At 39.2% G+C, this 24,609-nt stretch overlaps 1 protein-coding gene across 1 annotated transcript in view; it reads right to left on the reverse strand.

Annotated features, from left to right (window-relative positions):
• ABCB5 (ATP binding cassette subfamily B member 5) overlaps positions 1 to 24,609 on the reverse strand; it is a 128,115-nt gene that overhangs the window by 16,411 nt on the left and 87,095 nt on the right. Inside the window, exons 20-22 of the mRNA XM_065541172.1 lie at positions 14,874 to 15,077; positions 11,023 to 11,123; positions 9,710 to 9,850 (exon numbers count right to left, since the gene is read on the reverse strand). Of these exons, the coding sequence (XP_065397244.1) occupies positions 9,710 to 9,850; positions 11,023 to 11,123; positions 14,874 to 15,077 (446 nt within the window). The remainder of the gene's footprint in view (positions 1 to 9,709; positions 9,851 to 11,022; positions 11,124 to 14,873; positions 15,078 to 24,609) is intronic.

The following is a 24,609-nucleotide window of genomic DNA, read 5'->3' on the forward strand; positions in this document are numbered from 1 at the left end:
AACACTAAAATAATTGTTACTTAGTTCTGTGATGTCAAGACATTTTTAGTACTGATATTTACAGAAAGTGTTTAAAGCTCAAAATGCCATTTAAATTATTTGATACCCAGCTATAAACATCAGAAATGGTTATGGAGTTTAGATAACCCAATCGGAAGTTTTTTTTCTTGTTTGTTTGTTTGTTTTAAATGTGGTTTTAATGCAAGGAAAAATCAGACTGAGTCAGACTTAAGCCTCAGTCTGATCCAAGAATCAGCAGATGAGCTGGGAAGATAATTGGATTATGAGTTAGGAGACCTGGTTTCTAGTCCCACACGAGTAGAGCCTTCTCTGAAATCAACAACTGAGAAAATAGCTTCTTCCCATGATTTGAGATATGCCAAAATCTCTACCTGTCCTAACATTTCCACTATAAAAGTAATGGTAAGCATTAGACATAAATGTCCAGAGGCGGACATCCTTGTTAGGTTGCTCTGAAAATGGAAATATTCATGAGAAAGGGAGAAGGGCCTTCAACTCAGAACTTGTGTTTGTGGGAGGTAAATGACCCAAAGGATGGAGAATGGAGCAGGAAGAAAGGGTTCAGTAGAGAAGGGAGAGTACGAGCAAAAGCCCTGATACTGTCTTTATTGAGTGAGTGCTGAGAGAAAGGTAAGTGGGATGGGGGCTGATGCTGATGAGAGTTATGTTGAAGACCCTGGGGGGGAAGTGTGGACTTTGAGGTGATGGACTATCTGGGGTTCAGTCAGGGACACTAATCTTCTTCATCTTTTTTTTTTTTCCTTTTTTGAGAAGGAGTCTTGCTTTGTCATTCAGGCTGGAGTGCAGTGGCATGATGTCAGCTCACTGCAACCTCCGTCTCCTGGGTTCAAACAATTCTGTTGCCTCCACCTCCCGTAGCTGGGATTATAGGCGTGCACCACCACGCCTAGCTAATTTTTATGTTGGCCAGGCTGGTCTCGAACTTCTGACCTCGTGATCCGCCTGCCTCAGCCTCCCAAAGTGAGGGATTACTGCCCAGGGACAGTAATCTTTATGCTTTTTCTGCAGGTGGATTCTGTATAAAGGTAGGCCAAGGCCCACACATGGAAAAAACTGGTCTGCTACAGAATTTGTCCTTACCTAATCAGATCCAATTAGCTAGGGTGAGCTAAACTGAAATTCAGTTCCACTCAACAAGTACTTATTGTAGAACAACCCGTGCTGTAACTCCATAACATAGTTAAACCAGATCCTTCAAATCTGGTTTAAACTCCTGGAGGCATTTGAACTGAACGCCTAACTGGGAGAAATGTACAGGGCAACCTCTCACGCCACTGTTGGTCTTGAGGAGTTTCACCCATTTGGGATATATAAAGAGGAATAATTTAGTATCATGACAAATATTTTAAAGTCACTAACGGGGCTGGGTGCAGTGGTTCATGCTTGTAATCCCAGCACTTTGGGAGGCTGAGGTGGGTGGATCACGAGGTCAGGAGTTTGAGACCAGCCTGGCCAACATGGTGAAACTCCATCTCTACTAAAAATACAAAAATTAGCTGGGTGTGTTGGCACATGCCTGTAATCCTTGCTAATCAGGAGACTTGGGCAGGAGAACTGCTCGAACCTGGGAGGTGGAGGTTGCAGAGAGCCGAGGTCATGCCACTGCACTACAACAAAACAGCAAAAAAAAAAAAAAAAAAAAAAAAAGCTCTCACACTTCTGTAGACATTAGCATGGCAGTCAAATCACAACTTTCCAAGTCCTTACTCACTAAGTTTCTTTCTTTGATTAGAAAGCAGAGTATCTTTCCCCATAGAGGTAGTCATTAAAATTATTCCCATGCTCATCTATGTATCATCCATATACAACCCAGAGACTGCTTCCCACCCTAAATCCTTTTCTCAACAGATAGGAGAGAGAAAATAAGCAACTAACATTTATTTGGTTCTTTGGATCCTAGAATGTTTTCATATACAAGATACCATCTAATCACCTAGGAGATAAGTAGAATGGAAACTTCTCAGTCAATGAATGAGGAGGCTCCAGCTCAGAAAAATTATGCAATTTGCCCAGAAGCACATGAAACTGTAGGGTTGGAACGTGAGCTGCCTTCCTCTCTGTATTTTCCCCTACATGGTCTTACTTGCAGTGGAAAGCTGGCTGGAATGGTCTTTTCCTACATGTTGGAGTTCGTTACCACTTGTTTCCCATTTTAGAATCTTCACAAGGCCCTAGATATCAACTGTCTTTTGATTTCTCTCCTTTAGGTCCCTTCAGTGGTTGATTTAGCCTTCTTACTTTGTCCTTGTCTGTCTCTTCCGGATAATCTCTGGGGAGGAGCCAGGCAAGAGCTGGGTGGCTGCCATGGCACCAATATGGAAAGAAGTCTTTCCTGTTTTCTTTGTTTTGTCTAACCAGTGTTGCTTTCCTAATCATAACAATGACACAGTTCTTCCCCAGCTGCTCGGCCTCCTAGGGCAAAAATGATGGTGCAGGCCTAGCTCACTTCTGTCCATCCTTTGTTATTTCAAGGTATCGACCAACTGTTAATATTCATTGAAAACCCATCTATGTTGCTCTTTTGGCCAATAACCACATTATTATTGGAAATACAATATGGTTTCTTGTCAAGAACTGCATTTGGTGTTTAAGAGAACTAGGACATACACCCATAAACTGCCTGGTTCTGCTTCTCAGGCAGTTTTCAAAGCTGTGACTTTCATTATTACTGCACTGAAGGCTGCCATGTCCTGATTCTTTCTTACCTATATGCTCTGCTTAGCTTCTTGATAATATAGATAGAAAATATGGAAGAAACTCACAGAGATAGAGAAAGCTTTGCAGTGGGAAAAGGAAGGTTACAGAAACCTCTCCTGATTAGGAATGGTTCTTGGTCTGTATTGCAAAAGGCAAGTCAGCTGGAAACTAGCCTAAAGGGACTAACACAAAGAGACAGGAGAAAATAAACTTATTTTGTACTTCTAAATCTGCACATTTATAGTGAAATAACAAATAGAATATGTTACCAGGACTAACAAAGGGAGAGGTGAGTGTTTTACTATACATGTGTGCATGAGAACCTAAACAAGAGATTTTTAAAATGCCATTATACCTTGTCTGTAAGGCAGCAGAATGAAAACGTTCTCACCTTTTTTTAAATGCTCATTTCAGATAAACTTCTACAAGAATAGACATAGAGAGATAGAGACAGCTTCTACCATAAGACATGCATGGTTTTTTTTTCTTTTAGAGGCTTTTTTCCTCTAAAAAGCCTTGCTGACAAATTAATATTATGAGCACATTAAAGAATTTTGCTGTTAAAACTCCCTTTTGTATCTCCCTTTCTGAGACACAATGTCATTTTTGAAAGAGACACAGATAACCCATCTTTGTAGCTATAAATTATGCCTTGGAGTAATCTGGAATGTTTGATAACATGAAGATTCCTGCCCCATACTAGATCTACAAATCAGATTTTGCAGGATGAAATCTACATATCTACAGTTTTAACCAGTTCCTAGATTGACGAGTTGGAAAACCGTTGGTTTAGAGAATGGCGCAAAGTGCTTTCTACCTAAGGATAATTCTAGTAAGAGGGAGTTTTCTTTGTAAATTCCTTTGGTTTAGCTAGTTGATGAGATTGAAAGCTGTTTGTCATCCTAGATTCTGGAAGGTACAGAGTCTTCTGGACCAGATATAATTTAGTGTGTCTAAAGGGACCTTGTGACACATTCATGGTAGTTGGGGTCACATTTGGTCTGTAGGACCAAATCCTCTTTGGTGTTGAAGACAAATCTCATCTATTGACATTATGCATAGTGCTATGTTTCTCTTTTGGCCAATAACCACATTTAATACTGGAAGAGAATTCCTAGAGAATCATTTGTCCATACTCCAAAAGTATGGGTACCCTTATTCTGTCTGTATTCTGATTGAATGGGACTCAAAAAGTGAGGCTGGGTATGGTGGCTTACACCTGTAATCCTAGCATTTTGGGAGGCTAAGGCAGGTGGATCATTTGAGATCCGGAGTTCGAGACCAGCCTGGCCAACATGGTGAAATATGGTCTCCACCAAAACAAACAAAAATTAGCCTGCTGTGGTGACATGTGCCTGCAGTCCCAACTATTCAGGAGACTGAGGGCAGGATAATTGCTTGAACTCAGGAAGCGGAGGTTGCAGTGAGCTGAGATTGTGCCGCTACACTTCAGCCTGGGTGACAGAGCGAGACTCTAACTCAAAAAAAAAAAAAAAAAAGAAAAGTAATACCAGTGATCTAGCTCAGACAGCTCTCTATTTCTTCCTTCCCCTGGGGCACTGGGAAATACCAAGGTGGTACTATTCTTTAATTATTACTCTTATGTTCTGAGAGTTAAAATGCTTATGTATCTAGAAGAGACCCCCTTTTAATGAATTTAATTAAAAGAAATTCAGGAAGCATGGTAGGCCAGCTCAGGGAAGAAATTTTTTATTGGGGACTTTTCATTCTTCTATTTTAGGGCTATAACATAACACTAAGCAAGTCATTTGTTCCATTTATATGTGAGGAATCAGCCCAACTTTGAATATTCAAATGTTTGAAAAACTAAGCCAGACTTATTTAAAAAATAATTTCACAGAAATATTCTATGAATATTTGGCTACAGAATTTATAATAATAATAATAATTTTATATATATATATATATATTGAGTAAGCCTAACCTCTGGCATCTGGAACGATGAACTTGAATCTGTGCTCTGCTACTTACTGATTACGTAACTTTGAGCAAGTTAGGTAACCTCTTTGAGTCTTAATTGTTCTCATCTGTAAAATGGGAACCATAGTATTTCACAGGGTAGTTTAGAGCATTAAACAGATAATACACGGCAAATTCTTAAAACTGAGTAAAGATTCAATCAAGGTTTGCCGTTATAGCAATTTTCATGAGTAACGGAATGGTTAGCAGTCCTGGGAAGCCCCTTAAAGGAAACATCCTGACTGGTGTCATTTGCTGGCATGATAGTACTGGCATGATTTTGAGGTTGTATCATTCTTCAACTGAGACATTTTTTGCTTAGTTTTAATCTAAACAAATCTCAGTAGGTAGAGGTAAATTCTCAATTCCACACATCGTATTTTATATCAATGGTTGCCCTCGATTTAGATACAGTCCTCCTGCCAAAGCACCTGGTATTAGACATATGGGTGTAGAAAAGAAGAAAATTAGAAGAATTTGTGAAAAACAGACTCCTATTTTCAAAGTGTGAAGGTGACTCCGAGGCACATTTCCAGAAATGACTGGACTGCCTAATTATGTACCATTCCAAATCTCCCCCTTAATTTTGATTCAGTCATTCATTCAGTAAATATTTATTGTGTATCTATTATGTGCCACCCACTTATTTTTGGCTTTTGGGAAACATCAGTGAATAAGATAGGTTACAACTTGCTCTCAGTCTATGCACTCATAAATATGGAAACACAAAATATAATTTAATAGAATCATAAGTGTCATAAGTGTTATAAACAAAACATGGTGATGGGAAAGAGAGTGATGAGGAGGGAGGGTTAGAGGAACTACTTTGGACCCTCAGTGAAAGTCCCTCTGAGGAGTGGACTTAGCCTGGGTGCCTGGGTATTCCAGGCAGAGAATAGCAAGTGCAAAGACCCTGCAATGGGGAGGTCCAGGGACAGACATGGCAAGTGTGGGACTGACGAGTAGTTCACATGGGAGGCAGAAGTGGATGAAATTGGAAGGAAATGCAGCAGCCCCATCATGAAGGTCTTTCAGGTCATGGTAAGGACTTTGGCTTTATTAAAATTTCAATGGGAAGATCTAGATCTTGCAGAATTTTAATAAACTGATGCTATTAGATTTGTGCGTTAAATGATCAGTCTGGCTGCAGTGTGGAGAATGAATTATAGTGAAGCAAGAGTGGACACAAGGACATTGGTGAGGTTGTTGCAGTGGTCCAGTCAAGACAGGGAGGACTTGGATGAGGGTGGAAAGGATGAGAAGAATTTTGGAATTAGGGTCATGAGGAATCAGTGATTTATGTGGTGGACAATGACAAGAGAAGCAACACGGATGACTCCAACATTTTTGAGCTGAGCAACTGTGTGGATGGTGGTTGGTATTATTAGTTAAGATGGGAAAGTTTTGGGGAAGAGAACCTTTGGGGAGAAAAAACTTAAATTCTGTTTTGAACACGTTGAGATATTAGTCATCCAAGTGGAGGTGTCTTGTAGGTAGTTGGATAAGGGTCTTGTGCTCAGGGCAGGGCCAGAGTTGGAAGTATACAGAAGGAAGTTATCAGGACACAGGTGATATTTAAAACTGACAGATTGGATGAGATCACTAATGAAAGTGTAATAAATGAAAGGTCTGAGAGCTCTAACGCCCTCCAACACACAGAGGCCTGGCTGAAAAACAGGATCCAGTAAAGAAAGTGGAGGAGGAGGGGCCAAGGACAAAGGAGAAAAGCCTAGAGAAGCCTGGAGAAGAAAATGTTTCAGGAAAGAGATGTCAAATGCTACTGAGAGGCCAAGTTAGAGGAGAACTGAGAACTGCGGGGGCTGAGTATGGATGGGCGGGATGGAGGTCAGTGGGACCCTGAGAACCAGTCCTTCTAGTGGAGTGTTGGGGAACTAAGGCTTGACTGGAGTGAATTTGAGATAGAAGTAGTGTAGAGAGCAAGAATAGGGAACCCTTTGGAATTTGCTTTGCTTCAAAGGAGAGCAGAGACATTGGAAATAGGCAGAAGGGGACTTATGGTCCTGGGAGACATTTCTTTTTCATATATATATACAAGTGTATATATATATATATATACTTTTTTTTCCCCCTGAGATGGAGTCTTGCTCTGTTGCCCAGGCTACAGTGCAGTGGTGCGATCTCGGCTCACTGCAATGCAACCTCTGCTTCCTGAGTTGAAGCAATTCTCCTCCTTCAGCCTCTCAAGTAGATAGGATTACAGGCGCCCATCACCTCACCCAGCTAATTTTCGTAGTTTTTAGTAGAGACGGGGTTTCACCATGTTTGCCAGGCTGGTCTTGAACTCCTGACCCCGTGATCCACCCGCCTCCGCCTCCCAAAGTGTTGGGATTACAGGCATGAGCCACCATGCCTGGCCTTCTTATATTTTTTATAGGTGTGATTACAAATCAAAGAAAGACTGGTGACAGAGAAATTGATGAAAAGAGATGAAAATTCTTCTGTGAGAATTTAGAAAATCATCAAACATCCTACATTACTATGAATATGTTTAATTGGCTTGCTTTCTACTAATACTCAAAACTAGTTATACAGAAGGAATGGTGACCTGGGGATTGAAGAAGGCTGCAGAAAGTTTAGAGCAACATGAAGAAAACATATTTTGAGTTTCAACTATTGGCTTGCAAACAAACTTTTGGAATACAACCAATTTTCAAAATTGGGAGTGCCTGGATTATATTAGAACAAAGGAAAAACTGGCTAATGGGGACTGGTGAGCTGAATAATTTATGTGTTTCAGATTTTGTTTCTTGTTAATCTACCTAAGTAATTAGTTTTATGTAATGAGAATGAAGTCCAAGGCTAAATATAATTGTGGTTTATATAAGTTCACACAGGCAATTGTACACACTATATTAGAGGCTAGGAGAACATAGGACAGGGAACTTGCAATTTCTGTTGAAATTTTATTTTAATTTTTTTGAGACAGAGTCTAGCTCTGTCATCCAGGCTAGCTTGCAGTGGTGTGATCTCGGCTCATTGCAACCTCTGCCTCCTGGGGTCAAGTGATTCTCATGCGTCAGCCTTCCAAGTAGCTGGGATTACAGGCATGCACCACCATACACGGCTAATTTTTGTATTTTGACTATAGACAGAGTTTTACAGCATTGCCCAGGCTGGTCTTGAACTCTTGACCTTTGGTGATCCACCTGTCTTGGCCTCCCAAAGTGCTGGTATTACAGGCATGAGCCACCACCGGCCCTTCTGTTGAAATTTTAAATGCAGATATTCCATTTGCATATTCCGTTTTATAAGGAAATCTGCTTCTAGGAAACTTCTAAGTGGCTTTGGTGTCAAGTAAGATTTAGGAATACTGGGTTGGTGAACTGTGGACTGTTTTCTCATCAGTGCCTAACACAGAAACTTCCTGGGACTTCACTTAATGCTTAATAAATAAATAAACCAATAAATACATTTTCATGTGAATAGAAATGAAAAATTATTCCAAGTTATTCTGAAATTACTCAGGTTTAAATGACTTTTGGCCATTTCCTCAAGTTGAACCTATCCTGAAAATACAAATACGCCAACAATAAGGATATTCAAAGGAATGTCCTGAGACTTGGGAAACAAAACCCAAAGAGAAGTGCCCAGTGTGTTCTGCCAAATGGCAGCGTCCTTGGAACAGGTGTAATCTCCCAATTCGTTATTGTGAAGAGGCTGATACTTGCATGGATATGCATTTTTTGGTGAGCTTGTTAAAAATAATATAATGTTACTTTTTTGAGTCAAGTATTGTATGGATTTCTCTAGTTCTAAATGCTTAGCAATTACATTTATGATAGATTAGCAATATTTCTGATACTTTAGGCTCTCAGCTCAGAATTAATACTGAAAATTAATTTTTCTAATTTAGCAGTTGCATTAGATGTTCCTATAAAACAAATAAATTCATAACTATGTGACCAGAACTTCAAAATAGGAGCTCCAAACTAATGCTTTGGGAAGAAGTAGCCTTATGGGATACTGCGTTCAACTCCAAACGTGACATTTTTGAAGGGAAACACTCATTTGTATGTTTTGCTTCTGGATTATTTGCTTAGCAAAGAATTCAGCCTCACTAATTTACAGTCATACTTTAGAAAACCATCTCCACATTGAGAGTTTCATAATGTGTCACAAATGTCCTAAGGAATGAATGACAAGAAGGCACATTTTGCCCCTACATTCCCATGTTCCAGTAAACTGAAGCAGAGAGCAATTCATCTGGGAATTTAATTCAGATTTCATGCCTTATATCAGTATCAGTATTTTGCCAGTTATGCTGTACTTCTTATAGAGACTAAATAACAAAAAGTTAGCTCAATTTAATCATCACAATGTTAGCATATATCAGAACATCCCACTGTACCCCATATATATACATGTACAATTATTGTCTGTCAATTAAAAATAAAATTCATCCCAATTACCTTGATTTGATCATTAAATGTTATATGCATATATCACATGTACCCCTAAAATATGTATAACTATTATATATCAATACAAAATTTAAAAATATATGTATATTTTAAAAAATTCCAGCTTAACAAAAATTCAAGCATACCTTTTCCACATATGTGATTTAAATGATAATTCACTATAAACTAGACATCTTTCTGGTAAATAAGTACTTGACCCCCTTACAAGGTTTATATATTTGTACAACTTATTAATTAATTAATTAATTTTGAGACAGAGTCTCACTTTGTTGCCCAGGCTGGAGTGCAATGGAGTGATCTCAGCTCACTGCAGCCTCCATTTCCTGGGTTCAATCAATTCTCCTGCCTCAGCCTCCCGAGTAGCTGGGATTACAGGTGTCTGCCACCACACCCAGCTAATTTTTGTATTTTTAGTAGAGATGGGGTTTTCTTATGTTGGTCAGGCTGGTCTCGAACTCCTAACCTCAAGTTATCCACCTGCCTTGGCCTCCCAAAGTGTTGGAATTACAGGTGTGAGCCACCAGGTCCGGACTATTTCCACGACTTACATGAACATGCCCTCTGGGGTCATTCGTCCAGCTTGAATTAAATAGGCTCCAAATCGAAACCCTGCTGCATAGGCAAAATATATAAAGGCATGGCTGAATGCATAACAGCTTCCAATAATCTGTGCTTTCTTCGAGGTATGTCTGGAATGTACAAAATTTACCAAATAATAAGGCATGAATTACAGCAAGGTCAATTTAATAAATGTAGAATAATAAATAGAGAGGACTTTGAAATGTTATAATTTAGCAGAAAGGCATTTTTTGAATGATTAAAGAGAAAGTGATTTTTTTTTTTATCTGAGAAATCTTTGAGAAAAGACAGATAATATTATAATTCTTTTCTCTATAGTCATATACTCTCTAGTTCCGTGTAACAAATTTAACTTTACATACTGTTAAATGAATGGGCAAAGCCTGTGAAAGGATGGCTAGTGTAAGAGTTAGAGATTTGGTTTAGCAGTATTTAGAAGGATTTTCTAATTGTCTATTATAATCTTTCTTCACAGAATAGAGGAAATTAAAGCGTGGTGCCAACTACAAGTATGAGTCCAAAACAGTACAAAGCTGTCTTTCTGATAAAGTAATATAAAAAGCATCACTAAGTCAATGTGATAAGGAGGACTAGTTTAAAATTAAAAGAGTAAGTGCATTTATTATGTATATATTCGTATTTAAAATGTAAACTATTTTAGGGATTTAGCGTAAAGGGCTGAGCTCTTTTCTCTTGCTCTGTCACCCAGGCTGGAGGTGGAGTGTAATGGTGTGATCTCAGCTCACTGCAACCTCTGCCTCCCAGGTTCAGGTGATTCTCCTGCCTCAGCCTCCGAGTAGCTGGGACTACAAGTGTGCACCACCACACCCAGCTAATTTTTGCATTTTTAGTAGAGATGGGCTTTCACCATGTTGCCCAGGATGGTTTCTAACTGTTGACCTCAAGTGATCTGCCCACCTCAGCCTCCCAAAGTGCTGGGATTACAGGCGTGAGACACAGCGCCCAGCCTGCAATTTTATTTTCTTTCTTGCGTATGTTATTTCATTAATATTCTTTCAGGAAGATGAGACAAATGTGCATACTAAGTAACAGATAGTTAATGGTAATGTGAGAGGACCTAAAATACTTATTCTAATTGTACTTGCCCTCAATTCCTCTTCTAGTTTCTCTTGGTGAAGTCATATGAGAAATTATGACATGGCCGTTATTAGGAAAGACTCAAGAGCAAATGAATTAGCAGGCAAACCACTGGAGTCATTCAAGAGTACTGCCTTTACAGAACAAAATTAAGTTTTTGAAGTCAGCATGAATCTACAATCACCTGTGTTGAGTCTCAAGCATCTCTTCATACATTTGCTCGAAGGCTTTTTCCCTTGTTAATGACACTATAGTACGTATATTCTCCACAGCTTCAGTTGCTATCTTATAAAATAGGACAATACAATATAGAAATAAAATTAGTAATGGTGAATCTTTTCCCATTTGTGAATTCCAGTCACTCACACTGGAGACATATTAATTATATCAAGTCAGTAAGTTTTCCTGACAAGTATTGTTAGCTTCCTTTCCTCCCAGAAAGTAAGATAGAAAAATGACACTTTAGGATAATAAGCTTAAGGAAAATGTCTTATTGAGATTTAGTCTACTGATCTAAGTTTAGCCCCATTCAAGTTTTTACTGAATTTCAATTTAAACTTGTTCCATAGACAGAAGAATAAAACATTAGTGAGTATTATGTTCACATGCAAAGGAGCTTCCTACAAATTATGAAACAATTCAAGTAAAGAGAGCAGAGGCTGGGCACAATGGCTCATGACTGTAATCCCAGTACTTTGGGAGGCCAAGGTAGGCAGATTACTTGAGGCCAGGAGTTTGAGACCCAGCCTGGACAACATGGTGAAACCCTGTCTCTACTAAAAATACAAAAATTAACCAGGCATGATGGCATGTGCCTGTAATCTCAGCTACTCAGGAGGCTGAGGCACGAGAATCACTTGAACCTGGGAGGCGGAAGTTGCAGTGAGCTGAGATCATGCCACTGCACTCCAGCCTGGGCAACAGAGTAAGACTTCTGTGTCTCAAAAAGATAGCAGAGATAATCACATAATTATCTTATTCTAGCAAATAATTAAAAACAGCAACCTAAAAGGACTCAGGAACATTACAGGAAAGTAACATGGCATGTGGTTATAAAATTCTTTATGAGATAAAGTCATTTCTCATATTGGTGTCTGTGAATGTGAAAAGGCATTTAATTCAAATGTGATGAATACTTCTCCATATTTATGTAGTTTATAAAGAGAATGCATAATTACATGGGATTCAAAATGGAAGAGAGTTTTGGTTTAGAATAGCTTTTCGGACATGAGAACATGTGTTGGCTTCAAAGAGAAACTTCCTGTTTTCACATTCTGTTTCCAGATTGGCAGAGTGGACTGTGGGACAGAAAAGACCAGGTAGACACTTGGCCTTCTCTGAAGATGAACTTGGGTTGCAGGAGGGAACTAGATTTCTGGACTGTGGTGAGGACACAAGGATTCTGCTCCCAAGTTTGATGTTGGTTTTTAAAAAATTCTCATTAATTTAAAAATGGACTCAAAGAAACCTCCATTTGCAACGTTCTGCAGTATGTGAAGAAAATGGATAAGAATGCTGAAAACTTGTTTGAGGAAAAACAAAAGGAATGAACATAAAACAAATTTGTGACAATTTTTCACAATGGAGACAGGATGAATATTATTACAGACCCTTAGAAAATAGTCATTAAAAAAACGAAAAACTAATTAAGCTATTCAAAGTCTTCTTCTTCTTTTTTTTTAAATCTTTTGAGATGGAGTCTCGCTCTGTTGCCCAGGCTGGAGTGCAGCGGTCCGATCTGGGCTCTCTGCAACCTCTGCCTCCCGGTTCAAGAGATTCTCCTGCCTCAGCCTCCTGAGTAGCTGGGATTGCAGGCGTGTGCCACTATGCCCAGCTAATATTTTTATTTTTAGTAGAGACAAGGTTTCACCATGTTGGTCAGGCTGGTCTTGAACTTCTGACCTTGTGATCCACCTGCCTCGGCCTCCCAAAGTGTTGGGATTACAGGCGTAAGCCACCGCACCCAGCCCATTCAAAGACTTAAAAACTAAACATTTGATAATTTGTCCAAATCTACACATGCAACTGAAGAAGGATCGATACATTTTATTAGTCTATGTTCTAAATTGATGTTTGGTAAATTGACTTATTAAAAGCCACAGGAAAATGCCTCCAATTACCTATTTGATTAGAGTTGTTTGTTGTATAGTTTGAGGTTGCTCTAATGATACATAAAGGAAAAGTCAAAGGGTACATATACAATGAAAGCTCATGACATAAAAAATAAGATGAGGAAAACAATTAATTAGGCCTCATTAATTTAGAAATTGTATACATTATTGCAATGTTTAAATTAGACAAGGAGGTCTAAACAACTGTTTACTGTCTCTGAGGCGAATATTTGCTAGGTAGTTCAGACTATACAGCACAAGCAAACAATCCAAGGGTTCTTATCTTGTGCAAGAAAGGTGGAAAGGTCTAAGGCTCAGGCAAATGAGATTACAGTGAGTCATGTCTTTGGCATTCCTATTCATGAATATGTATGATATTTATGCTATGCCAATTGTGACACATTCACTGTGATACAGACTGTAAAGGATATTAACATCATTTTGCTATTCAGAGGATGTACACCAGTGTAACCAAGAGCTCTGAAACAGTATCAGGAGAGGAACACCTTTTTCTTTCTTTCTTTTTTTTTTTTTTGAGACAGAGCCGTGCTCTGTCGCCCAGGTTGGAGTGCAGTGGTACAATCTCGGCTCACTGCAACCTCCTCCTTCTGGGTTCAAGTGATTCTCCTGCCTCAGCCTCCCAAGTAGCTGGGATTACAGGCACGTGCCACCATGCCAGGCTAACAGTAGAGACGGGGTTTCATTATGTTGGCCAGGCTGGTTTCAAACTCCTGACCTCAAGAGATCCGCCCGTCTTGGCTCCCAAAGTTCTGGGATTATGGGTGTGAGGAACATCTTAAAGACCTGGATGTAGAGTTAACAGAAGGCTCCTTGTTTACAACGATTCAGCTGCTAAAGGGCTGTCATGAAAAACAGATTTTGGACCTCTACCAAGATGAAAGCCAAGAAGAGTAAGATAGAAGTCCAACAACAAATAAATAAATAAGACAAGAAATAAAGAAAGAAAAGGAAAAGAACTGCCTACCACCCAAGACTATCGAAGCACAGGCAGCCTGGGAAAGGAATGTACTGCCTGCCACTGGAGGAATAGGTGGTAGGAGATGGCGATGGACATTTGACAGGGATGTTGTGCAAGGGACTCCTACTTCAGGTTAATGGTTGGGTCAGATGATGTCTCTTTCAATTCTTAGGTGTTATGATACCACAATAATGTTTCCCTCAGTCTCCAATATAACATTCATATGAATATGGTTGATCCTAAGAAGCTTAAATACCTGTATGTCTTGGTATTTTCCAAATGATTAAATAAATTGTTCATTTATTGGTCCTGTCTCTAAAGCCTTGTTTTATATGTTATCAATATTGGTGCATTGCCTTGCATTCAGTAACTGCTGAATTGCCTGTTTGTTTTGAAAAATAAAATATTCAGAAAAATTGCTCAAGAAAATTTGATTATTCAATGACCAGAAAATGGGGAATGATGATGTTGGAAAACTTCCCCAGTAATAATGGCTGACATTAGTAAGTGCTTACTGTCTTCCAGACACTATTCTAAGTATTTTGCATATAATAATATTGTGTTTTATGCAATATTCACAAAAACTTGTAAGTGAATACTCTTATTATTCCCACTTTGCAGATGAGAAACCTGAAGTCTACAAAGGGTTGACATAACTTGCTTATATCACATATTCGTTAGGATAGAATCTGGATTCTAACTCAGCTAATTAGAATCCAGAGCCTGTGCTCTAAATCATGTACCCTATTGCTATAACATATCTACCTTCTACCCTAAATTGGTCTGTATGCATTTCTCTGTGAATACATATCACTTTACAGATCCCTAAGAGATGAAGTTAATAGATCATAAGGATGGTTAACATATCATATAGTTAACATATCATAAAGTTCTGACTGTTTTTCTCTTTAAATGTTACGATGGTGATAACAGTCTTCATTTTACCTTTCCAGCATGCTTAAGTTCTTGCTTATCTTTGTTGGCAAATCCAGTCATTGCTGCGGTTTCAATCATTCCTGTCACGGCAAGTATTGGAGCAATACTCAGAATCAGGAGTGTCATCTCCCATCCATATAGAAAAGAAATGATAACTGAAAGTCCCATGTTAGTTGCATTTTGTGTCAAGACGCCAATCCTGGAACCTGTTGCCTATAATCAGATATATTTTGGGGGAAAAAACTCAATTAACTTTACATTTACAAGGACTCCTATTATAGTTCCTGGCAAAACAAGGTAGACTTTTTAAAAAAAGAATTTATACTTAAATTTATACCTTGAATTTATACTTTGAGATTAAATAAGATATATATTTTTATTTATTTACTTATGGAGTCCCACTCTGTCACCCAGGCTGGAGTGCAGGGGTGCAATCGCGGTTTACTGCAACCTCTGACTCCCGGGTTCAAGCGATTCTCTTGCCTTAGCCTCAGGAGCAGCTGGGACCCACCACCAAGCCCGGCTAATATTTTTGTATTTTTAGTAGAGATGGGGTTTCGCCATGTTGGCCAGGCTGGTCTCAAACTCCGGACCTCAGGTGATCCACCTGCCTCAAAATGCCCTAAACTAAGGAAATATACTTTATTTTCATGTCTTGATGTCCAATATTGAGATGTCCAAATGAACTGGATTTTAGTTTAGGGGAACACCATAGAAGACTGTATAGAAGCATGATAGGAACAGACAATCTGAAATCAAATACCACCTCCTTAAAGAGAGACTTGTATGTTGCTCTGAGACCTTTCCTTAAATAGTTTAGCAGGATTTTATAGCCCAGTGCAAGTTGAGTGTGTTGAAAGCTGAAGTTACAGGATTTCCTTTGTCTTCTCAGTGATAGATACATACCCACACTCTTCTTGTTTCCTTACACCCAAACACCCAGCAATAATAAAACAACTTACTTGTGCATACACATAGATACCTATACCCTGACACCTCTTCAACACTAACTTACAGATAAGTTCTTGGTAATAAAGCTGATGTTTGAAAAATGACAGAATCATAGTTACTATTACAAAAAACTAAAGAAAGAGTCTATCTTTAGTTAAGCATTTTTTACTATTTCCTATTTATAAAGTTGTAATCACATTTGCTAGGAATTTTCTAGAAAATCAATATTTTAATAAATAATAGCATTAAAGTACCAGTTTTACATACATGCATAACCAATATGTACTTAAAATTTAAGTATTTGAAAAAGATAGCTTGAGTTATGCATATAAATTCTTTTAGAAGGTTTTACATATTCTATTTCATGGAGAGTAAAAAGGGAAAGAATGCCATACTTTAGCTTAGGTATTCACCGCAATAGAATCTAACTCACCTTAAAAAACGTTCTAAAGTGAATTATTAACTTCTATTTGAATGGAAAAAATTTGCATTATGAACTGTAAAAATGAGATTTTTGTATATTTTTTGTACATTTACCTTTCACACAAATTATCTCTTTCTATTGGTGAAGATAGTATAATCATGCAAGGAATAGCTCATGCCGTCTGACTCAGTGCTTTTGGGAGCATGAAGCTTTGTGTTGGAGAGGCAAGAGTTGCTATGGAAAGGAAACCAACATGGACAGGAAACAGTAGGGCAGAAGGGAAGACACACTAAAAGCAGGCCAAAATAGGATAAAGGCCCAACTTTAGGCACTAAGTAAGCACTTTACCTTTACCATCTTATTTAATCTCATAACAATGCAAAGAGATGGATACTATCACTAGTACTGTACAATAGATGAGGAAACAAAAGTAGTAAGACAAAATAACTGCTATATGCTTGTAACCGGAGGATAAAAAACTCTTTGTTCCCTGAATCACTTGGGATTAAGTGGCTGGCCTGATACGCTATCATTTCTGCATACTTAGAGATGGTGTTTCATAAACAAGAACATTCTCTCTCTTATCCAAAATACCATGATCAAAATCAGGAAATTACATAACTATCATTTAATGCTTAGACTTCCTTCAAGTTTTATCAATTGTCTCAATAATGCATTTTATAGTGAAAGGATATCTACATTGGAATCACACATTTCATGTAGGTGTCACACCTCTTTAGTCTCCTTTAGTATGGAATAGTTCTTCATTCTTAACTTGATGTTCATGACATTGACTTTTTTGAAGATCGCAAGCCAGGTATCTGGCAGAATATTTCTCAGTTTTAGCTTATCTGATATTTCCTCACAATTAGATTCAAATTATGCGTCTTTGGTAAGAATCTTAGAGAAGTAATGCTGTGTTCTTCTCATTGCATCCTATCAAGTGGCATGCAATTTTGATTGGTCCTATTCCAGGCACTGTGCACTTGTATAATTAATTAAGATGGTTTCTTCCAGGCTTCTCCACTATGAAGTTGTTCTTTCTCCCTTTGTAATTAATAAATGTTTTGAGGCACTTTGAAGCTATGTCAAAATCCAATTTCTCATCAAACTTTCGATTTATTTATTGCAGTATGAACTAATGACTTTTAAATTTCTTCAGTGGTTTGTAACCTGTTACTATAATCATTTATTTTGACTCAGATTATCCCGCGTGTGGCCAGTGGAAGTCCCATCAAGTTGGCTTTGTCCTTTGACATATCCCTATCAGTTTTGGAATATGTCCTTACTTTCTGACACAAAATGATTTTCCAGTTTCATCTGGTACTGTCTCTGCCCTACTTCTGGAATTAGTCATTTCTCCAAAGATCCCTAGGTTCTTTTAGTGGAGAATTTTATTTAGCAGTCAAGATATGGTGCTAGTTGTACTCATTATTACTGGAATGTCAGTGGCCAAACTAGAGAATGTGTGTGTGTGTATTGATAGATACATGCACACATTTACATCTATATTTGTTTCTCTATATTTCTTGAAACTCATGAGTCATATCAATACCTCCAATTCCAAGTCAACATTGTAAGTTTACTTCCAGTTTTCTCCTTTTCCATATTTGTTATCCCTCTCTTCACAAGGGAGAGAACTGGCTCCCATTGTCTTTAATAGATTGATTTATGTGATTAATCTCTCTGTGGGTAACACATCTGCTGTCATGTCTCCTGCCTCTTCCCTGCATGGACACCCTCCTCACCCTGCTCTGGCTCTGCTTCCCTGCACTGGGCTGCCACCACACTGGGTGTCATAATATCAGGGCTGCAAACCCCAGCCCTACCCCTTCCGCTAAACTGATGGAAGGCCAGCACTCTTAGCCACTCTATCATAGTAGTGATGAGTTGAATGATTAAGGATATTCATTAAAGTGTGTACTTTGGATAAGCTTTCTCTGATCCCATTTTTGCACACTATAAATTGGTTTCACTCAGTAAAGATCTAAGAGGCAATATCAAGAGAGGAAAGGAGTTGGAAACATCATAGTATGAGGTAAAATACATTTTTAAAATAATTTCAAATATGTAGAATTATCTTTATAATTTTTATAAGAACTACACATATTATGGATCATCTTTCAGTGGGATGTATGATACTTAAGCAATAAGCTGAAACATTAAGTTCTTTAGTGCTAGGATTAAAAAATGATGGCCCCTGTTTACCTGGAAAGACAGGTAGAATCGACCACACTTTGAATTATATTTTTTTGTTCTGATCATGAAAACAGGATCATTAGAAAAAGTTTAGATAAAGTTAAAATCTACAGGCTTCTAGACATAAATACTTATACACATTCAGATTCGGTTTATTATCTGCATGCAGTTTTATATTCTGATTTAATCCTTGTACATTATACTGCAATCATTAAATATTCTCCAAAAATATTTGGGTTGCCTTCAATTTTTCATTATTAAAAATGAAGATGTAATGAACATCTTTACAAAAAATCTTTGTTCTCCTTTAAAAATGGCCTGCTGTTAAATTTCTAACTGGAATTACACCTTAAAAGGTGTAATTCTTCCAACTTGAAGGGACTTCCATTGGCTACATCTGGGATAATTTGAGTCAAAATAAATGATTGTAGTAACAGGTTATAAACCACTGAAGAAATTTCAAAAGGTGTATATACTCTTAAATTCTTGATGGGTATTGCCAAATTGCTTCCCTAAAAGATTACATCAATTTTCACCAAACTATCAAAAAATTGGCATTTTCAGTAAAAAATAACAGTAACAAATCCTCCCTCCCTCCAGGGCTCTGCCTAATTCCGAAAATCTTTGTGGTTTCAGTTTCAGGCCTGTATCTGGTGATGACTGAAACATTTTCCAATTTCTCACTAAAATATCTAAGAAAAGTTCAAAACCGTAAAAACACAGAACAGCAAACACTGAAAAAATTATGAAATACTGAAAACTAAGATGGACAGATAGCCTGGTTAAATGTTTAAGGGTATGATACACTAACTCTAAGAACTATGGGCTGGGAGGCCGAGGCTGGCGGATCACGGGGTCAGGAGATTGAGACCACCCTGACGAACACGGTGAAACCCCGTCTCTACTAAAAATACAAAAAAATTAGCCGGGCGTGGTGGCGGGCGCCTGTAGTCCCAGCTACTCGGAGGCTGACGCAGGAGACTAGCGTGAGCTCGGGGGGCGGAGCTTGCAGTGAGCGGAGATGGCGCCACTGCACTGGGTGACAGAGTGAGACTCCGTCTCAAAAAAAGAAAAAGAAAAAGAAAAAAAAGAACCATGGGCCTAAATGGGGATTCCATTTGGCACACAATGCTGACTTACACTTCATCCCCTGGAAGTTTAAGGATAAAAGAGATAAATGGTGATGTATGTTATAGACTAAATTGTGTCCCCCCGCCCCCGCCGCCATTTATATGTTTAGGTCTAACCTCCAGTTCCTCAGAATGTTACTGTATTTGGGCCCGGCGCGGTGGCTCAGGCCTGTAACCCCAGCACTTTGGAAGGCGGAGGCGGGTGGGTCACGAGGTCAGGAGATCAAGACCATCCTAGCTAACACGGTGAAACCCGTTTCTACTAAAAAATATACAAAAAATTTAGCCAGGCGTGGTGGCGGACGCCTGTAGTCCCAGCTACTCGGGAGGTTGAGGCAGAAGAATGGTGTGAACCCGGGAGGTGGAGCTTGCAGTGAGCCAAGATCATGCTACTGCACTCCAGCCTGGGCAACAGAGCCAGACTCCATCTCAAAAAAAAAAAAAAAAAAAGAATGTTACTGTTTTTGGAGATAAGGTAATTATAAATAAATAAATTATAGATACGGGAGTAATTAAGTTAAAGTGAAGTATTTAAGGTGGGCTCTAATCTAACCTGATTGGTATTCTTATAAGAAGAGGAAATTTGAGCTAGGCATTGTGGCTCGCCCCTGTAATCTCAGCACTTTGGGAGGCCGAGGCGGGCAGATCATGAGGTCAGGAGTTTGAGACCAGCCTGATCAACATGGTGAAACCCCGTCTCTACTAAAAATACAAAAATTGGCTGTATTTGTAACAGGCTGTAGGCATGGTGGTGTGCGCCTGTAATCCCAGCTACTCAGGACACTGAGGCAAGAGAATCGCTTGAACCCAGAGGCGGAGGTTGCAGTGAGCCAAGATCACGCCACTGCACTCCAGCCTGGGAGACAGAGCGAAAGTCTGTCTCAAAAAAAAAAAAAAAAAAAAAGGGAAATCTGGACGCAGCAGACATTGCACACAGAGAGAAGGTCATGTGAGGACGCAGACAGAAGACAGCCAACTACAAGCCAAGGCCCTTGGAGTGAAACCCAATCATGCCGACATCTTGCTCTTGGGCTTCTAGTTTCCAGAACTGTAAGGAAATGAATGTCTGTTGTTGCAGCCCCCTAGTCTGTGGTCCTTTGTTATGAAAGCCCTAGCTGACTAATACACTGTCCTTGCTCCTCTGCCTCCCACCCCCACCCTAAGTTTCAGAGTCATATGGACTAGACAATGGGTGAGATGCTGTGGACTTTAAGTTCTTGGCGTTGTTGGAGTCCTTCTATGTCTTTCCATAAATACTAAATGCTCCTGGTGCGGGGTCATCTCAAGCTCCAGATAGGAGGACCAGTCTGGAGTGTGGCGTTCAGTTCAGGGACGTGCTCGTAAGCCTGGGCCTTGTCGGTAGATGTGTGGCCATCTAAGCCTTGGGACTGGAGGAGATCGCTGGGGAATTGAATAGATGGCAAAAGGCAAAAGGAGATTCCCTGAGGCGCGCTGGGGTTCACCACTCTTTAGAATTCCCAGAGAAAAGCTGTATTTGTAATAGGCTGTAGGGTTTAGGCTTCACCCACTTTGCTTTTCCGAATGAGCCCCTAGATGGTCCAATTTCTCTTCTAGGGAAATGACAAGGCTCCCGTTTTCAAATTTTGTTGCTTTTCCTTACCGTAAAGCTGACCTTAAGAATAACTTTTCCTCTTTTCCAGGCCCATTCCTCTCCCTACTGTGGTCTTTTGAATTGAATATATGTCTCCACAATTCATCTTTAGTGTTTATTAATGCATATAAGTGTATCCATGAAAACCATATGGTAATGCTTTTGTGTTTATCCCTTAAAATGTCCATCCACTAAAGTACTGTGTTTAAAATCAGGGGTACAATAAAGAAATATTGGTCTTTGCCCTTGGTTACTGGAAAGTGCTCCTAAAAAAATACTAAATGCTCCTATAGCTACATAAAATTTATGTATATTGTGATGTGCAATCATTGGAGCTATTTTTTAAAACTATAATTATGTTTTGTTGAGAATAAGGTATTCATTGCTCTTTAAATATAAAATTTGTTTTATCTAAATATTACCAAGAATTATTGTTATCAATTACTTGATGGGGGTTATATTTTGTAGGCCTTGATACATGTATTAATTTCCACTTGGTAGTTTCTTTTAATATTTTGAAGGCAATGATTTTTAATTTTTTGGATTTCAATTCTTGGCACAGTACCTATATTGTCAAAAGGATAAATCATATCCACTGGGGCATTATTCTTTTCTGTTTGGATATTTCCTATTAGGTAACCATAATATAGTTCCTGATTCCTCATTACCGTCTGTTGTTTGTGTTCTATTAACTTTAAAGATTATAGCTCACCTGGGTGCGGTGGCTCACGCCTGTAATCTCAGCACTTTGGGAGGCCGAGGTGGGAGGATCAACTGAGGTCAGGAGTTTGATACCAGCCTGACCAACATGGTGAAACCCCGTCTCTACTAAAAATACAAAATTAGCCGGGCGTGGTGGTGGGCGCCTATAGTCCCAGCTACTTGAGAGGCCGAGGCAGGAGAATCGCTTGAACCCGGGAGGTGGAGGTTGCAGTGAGACGAGATAGTGCCACTGCACTCCAGCCTGGGTGGCAGAGTGAGACTCTGTCTCAAAAAAAAAAAAAAAAAAAAAGTTACAGCTCTAGGCTGGGGGCGGTGGCTCATACCTATAATCCCAGCACTTTGGGAGGCCCAGGTGGGAGGTTCACTTGAGCCCGGGAGTTCAAGACCAGCCTGGGCAACCAAGCAAGACTCTGTCTCTACATAAAAATGAAAAAATTAGCCAGGCACAGTGGTGTGCACTTGTAGTTCCAGCTACTTCGGAGGCTGAGGCGGTAGCATGCCTTCAGCCCAAGAGTTCGAGGTTGCAGTGAGCTAGGATCATGCCACTGCACTCTAGCTTGGGTGACAGAGTGAGACCCTGTTTCACACACACACACACACACACACACGCATACACACACGCACACACACTTAAACCATGCATTCCAGCTCTAGACATTAAAGTAAAAGGAAATAGAGTAAGGAGTAGAGGCCGTGCACAGCGGCTCACACCTGTAATCCTAGCACTTTGGGAGGCTGAGGCAGGTGGATCACCTGAGGTCAGGAGTTCAAAACCAGCCTGGCCAACATGGTGAAACTCCATCTATACGAAAAATAAAAAAAAATTAACTGGGCGTGATGACAGGTGCCTGTAATCCAGCAATTTAAGAGGCTGAGGCAGGAGAATGGCCTGAATCCGGGAGGTGGAGGTTGCAGTGAGCTGAAATCATGCCACTGCACTCCAGCTTGGGCAACAGAACGAGACTCTGTCTCAAAATAAATAAATAAAAGGAGTAGACAATAAGAAAAGTAAAGACAAAAAGCTTGCTGAGCATTGTAGTTTTCATGCATAAACTCGAGTAGTGTATTAGGGAAAGAAGTAGAAATACTTTACAGAGCCACACTATACAAATATTTGTCACTTAAAGTTTGTCTAAGGACTATACACACCAACCTAATTTCTAAAAATATCCAAGAGTGAACTTGACAGATTTTTGATGAGACAGCGTTCTCTATTTGAGTTTTTTGTTTGGGACACAAGAACTTTCTACGAAGTGGCTTGTTCTTGCATATCTTTGCTTGCTTAATAAACTTGGGTTTTCCATTCTTGTGTTAATCTGCTTCTGGAAAATAGAATTATATCCTTTCTATAGTTCATTTTAGTTTAAATTACCACAAACTTATTGAAATGTTCAGTCAGTGCAACCGAGAACAAGCCACAAACCCTGCTTTTCAGTGGTAGTGGCACAATGAGAAAGATCTGAATATATTTCTTCTGTTCCAAGAAGAATAAACAGAAAATAAGAGACTCTTGGCCTTGAGAACTACTACAAGGACTGAAGGAAAATGGAATGTGGTCTTAAAGACCCAGAAAAATAGTGTACCTCTGGAAAGAATTTAAAACTGGAATCAGAAGAAATTTAATTAAACTTCTTAGATTCTTTAGCAAGAAGCACAAAAATATAGTTTTTTTGAAATTAAGAACAAAATGTCTTGTTTAAGTAATTCTTCAGATAACAATTATTTATGGAGTGTCTACTATGTCTTAGGTACTATGCTAGATGCAGGGAATATCACTTTGATAAGAAAATTATAAAAGGAAGGAAACTCAGTGTGGAATTATAGAAATAAGAATTCCATATGGTAGAATTTCTGCTTCTGGCCAAGACGGAGTAACAAGGATTTATCCTCTCATCTAAAACCAAACAAAAAATAGACATAATACATGAACCAGTGTTTTTCAAGACACTGAGCATAAGGCAACCAAGGGCAGAGGTGGCAAACAAACAAGATGACCCCTGTGGTTGCTCTGGCTTACTCCCTTGGAAGAGTTTCCAGGTGGCAGTGCAAAGAGCCCAACAGACTCTGAGTTGAGGAGACAAAGCTGAGAATCTCAGGAATCTAAGTCAGCTAGAGTTTGCAGCAAAGAATACTAGAGAAGAGAGAGAGTCACAGAATGATAAATCTAGATATCTGCAGAGGGTCCTTCTTGAGTATTCAGCTGAACAGTACATACATGTCAGGACTGGGATTAGTGCCTGGTAACAGCAGCCAGACTGGAAAACCTTCTGAGTCACAGGGCATTAGGTAGAGTATGTGGAAAGGTTTTGCCTTTGTAGTAGGCTCCAGTCCTGCTTGACAAACCTTAAAACCAAGACCCAAAAAGATCAAACTATTCTCAGGTAACTTAACTGTATCCCACAACGAAACCCAAGAATATTTATAGAAATATAAAAATATCCAGCACCAAAAATTTTAAATTCACAGTGTTTAGCATATAGTCAGAAATTGACAGGGGGCTGGGCATGGTGGCTAACACCTGTAATCCCAGCACTTTGGGAGGCTAAGGTGGGAGGATCGCTTGAACTCAGGAGTTCAAGACCAGCCTGGACAACAAAGTGAGACCCTGTCTCTATAAAAATAAAAAAATTAGCTGAGTGTGGTGCCATGTACCTCTCATTCCAGCCGCATGGAAAGCTGAGGCAGGAGGATTGCTTGAGCCTGCTC

The sequence above is a fragment of the Macaca fascicularis genome, chromosome 3 (genome assembly GCF_037993035.2).
Source record: "Macaca fascicularis isolate 582-1 chromosome 3, T2T-MFA8v1.1".
Taxonomy (NCBI): Eukaryota; Metazoa; Chordata; class Mammalia; order Primates; family Cercopithecidae; genus Macaca; species Macaca fascicularis.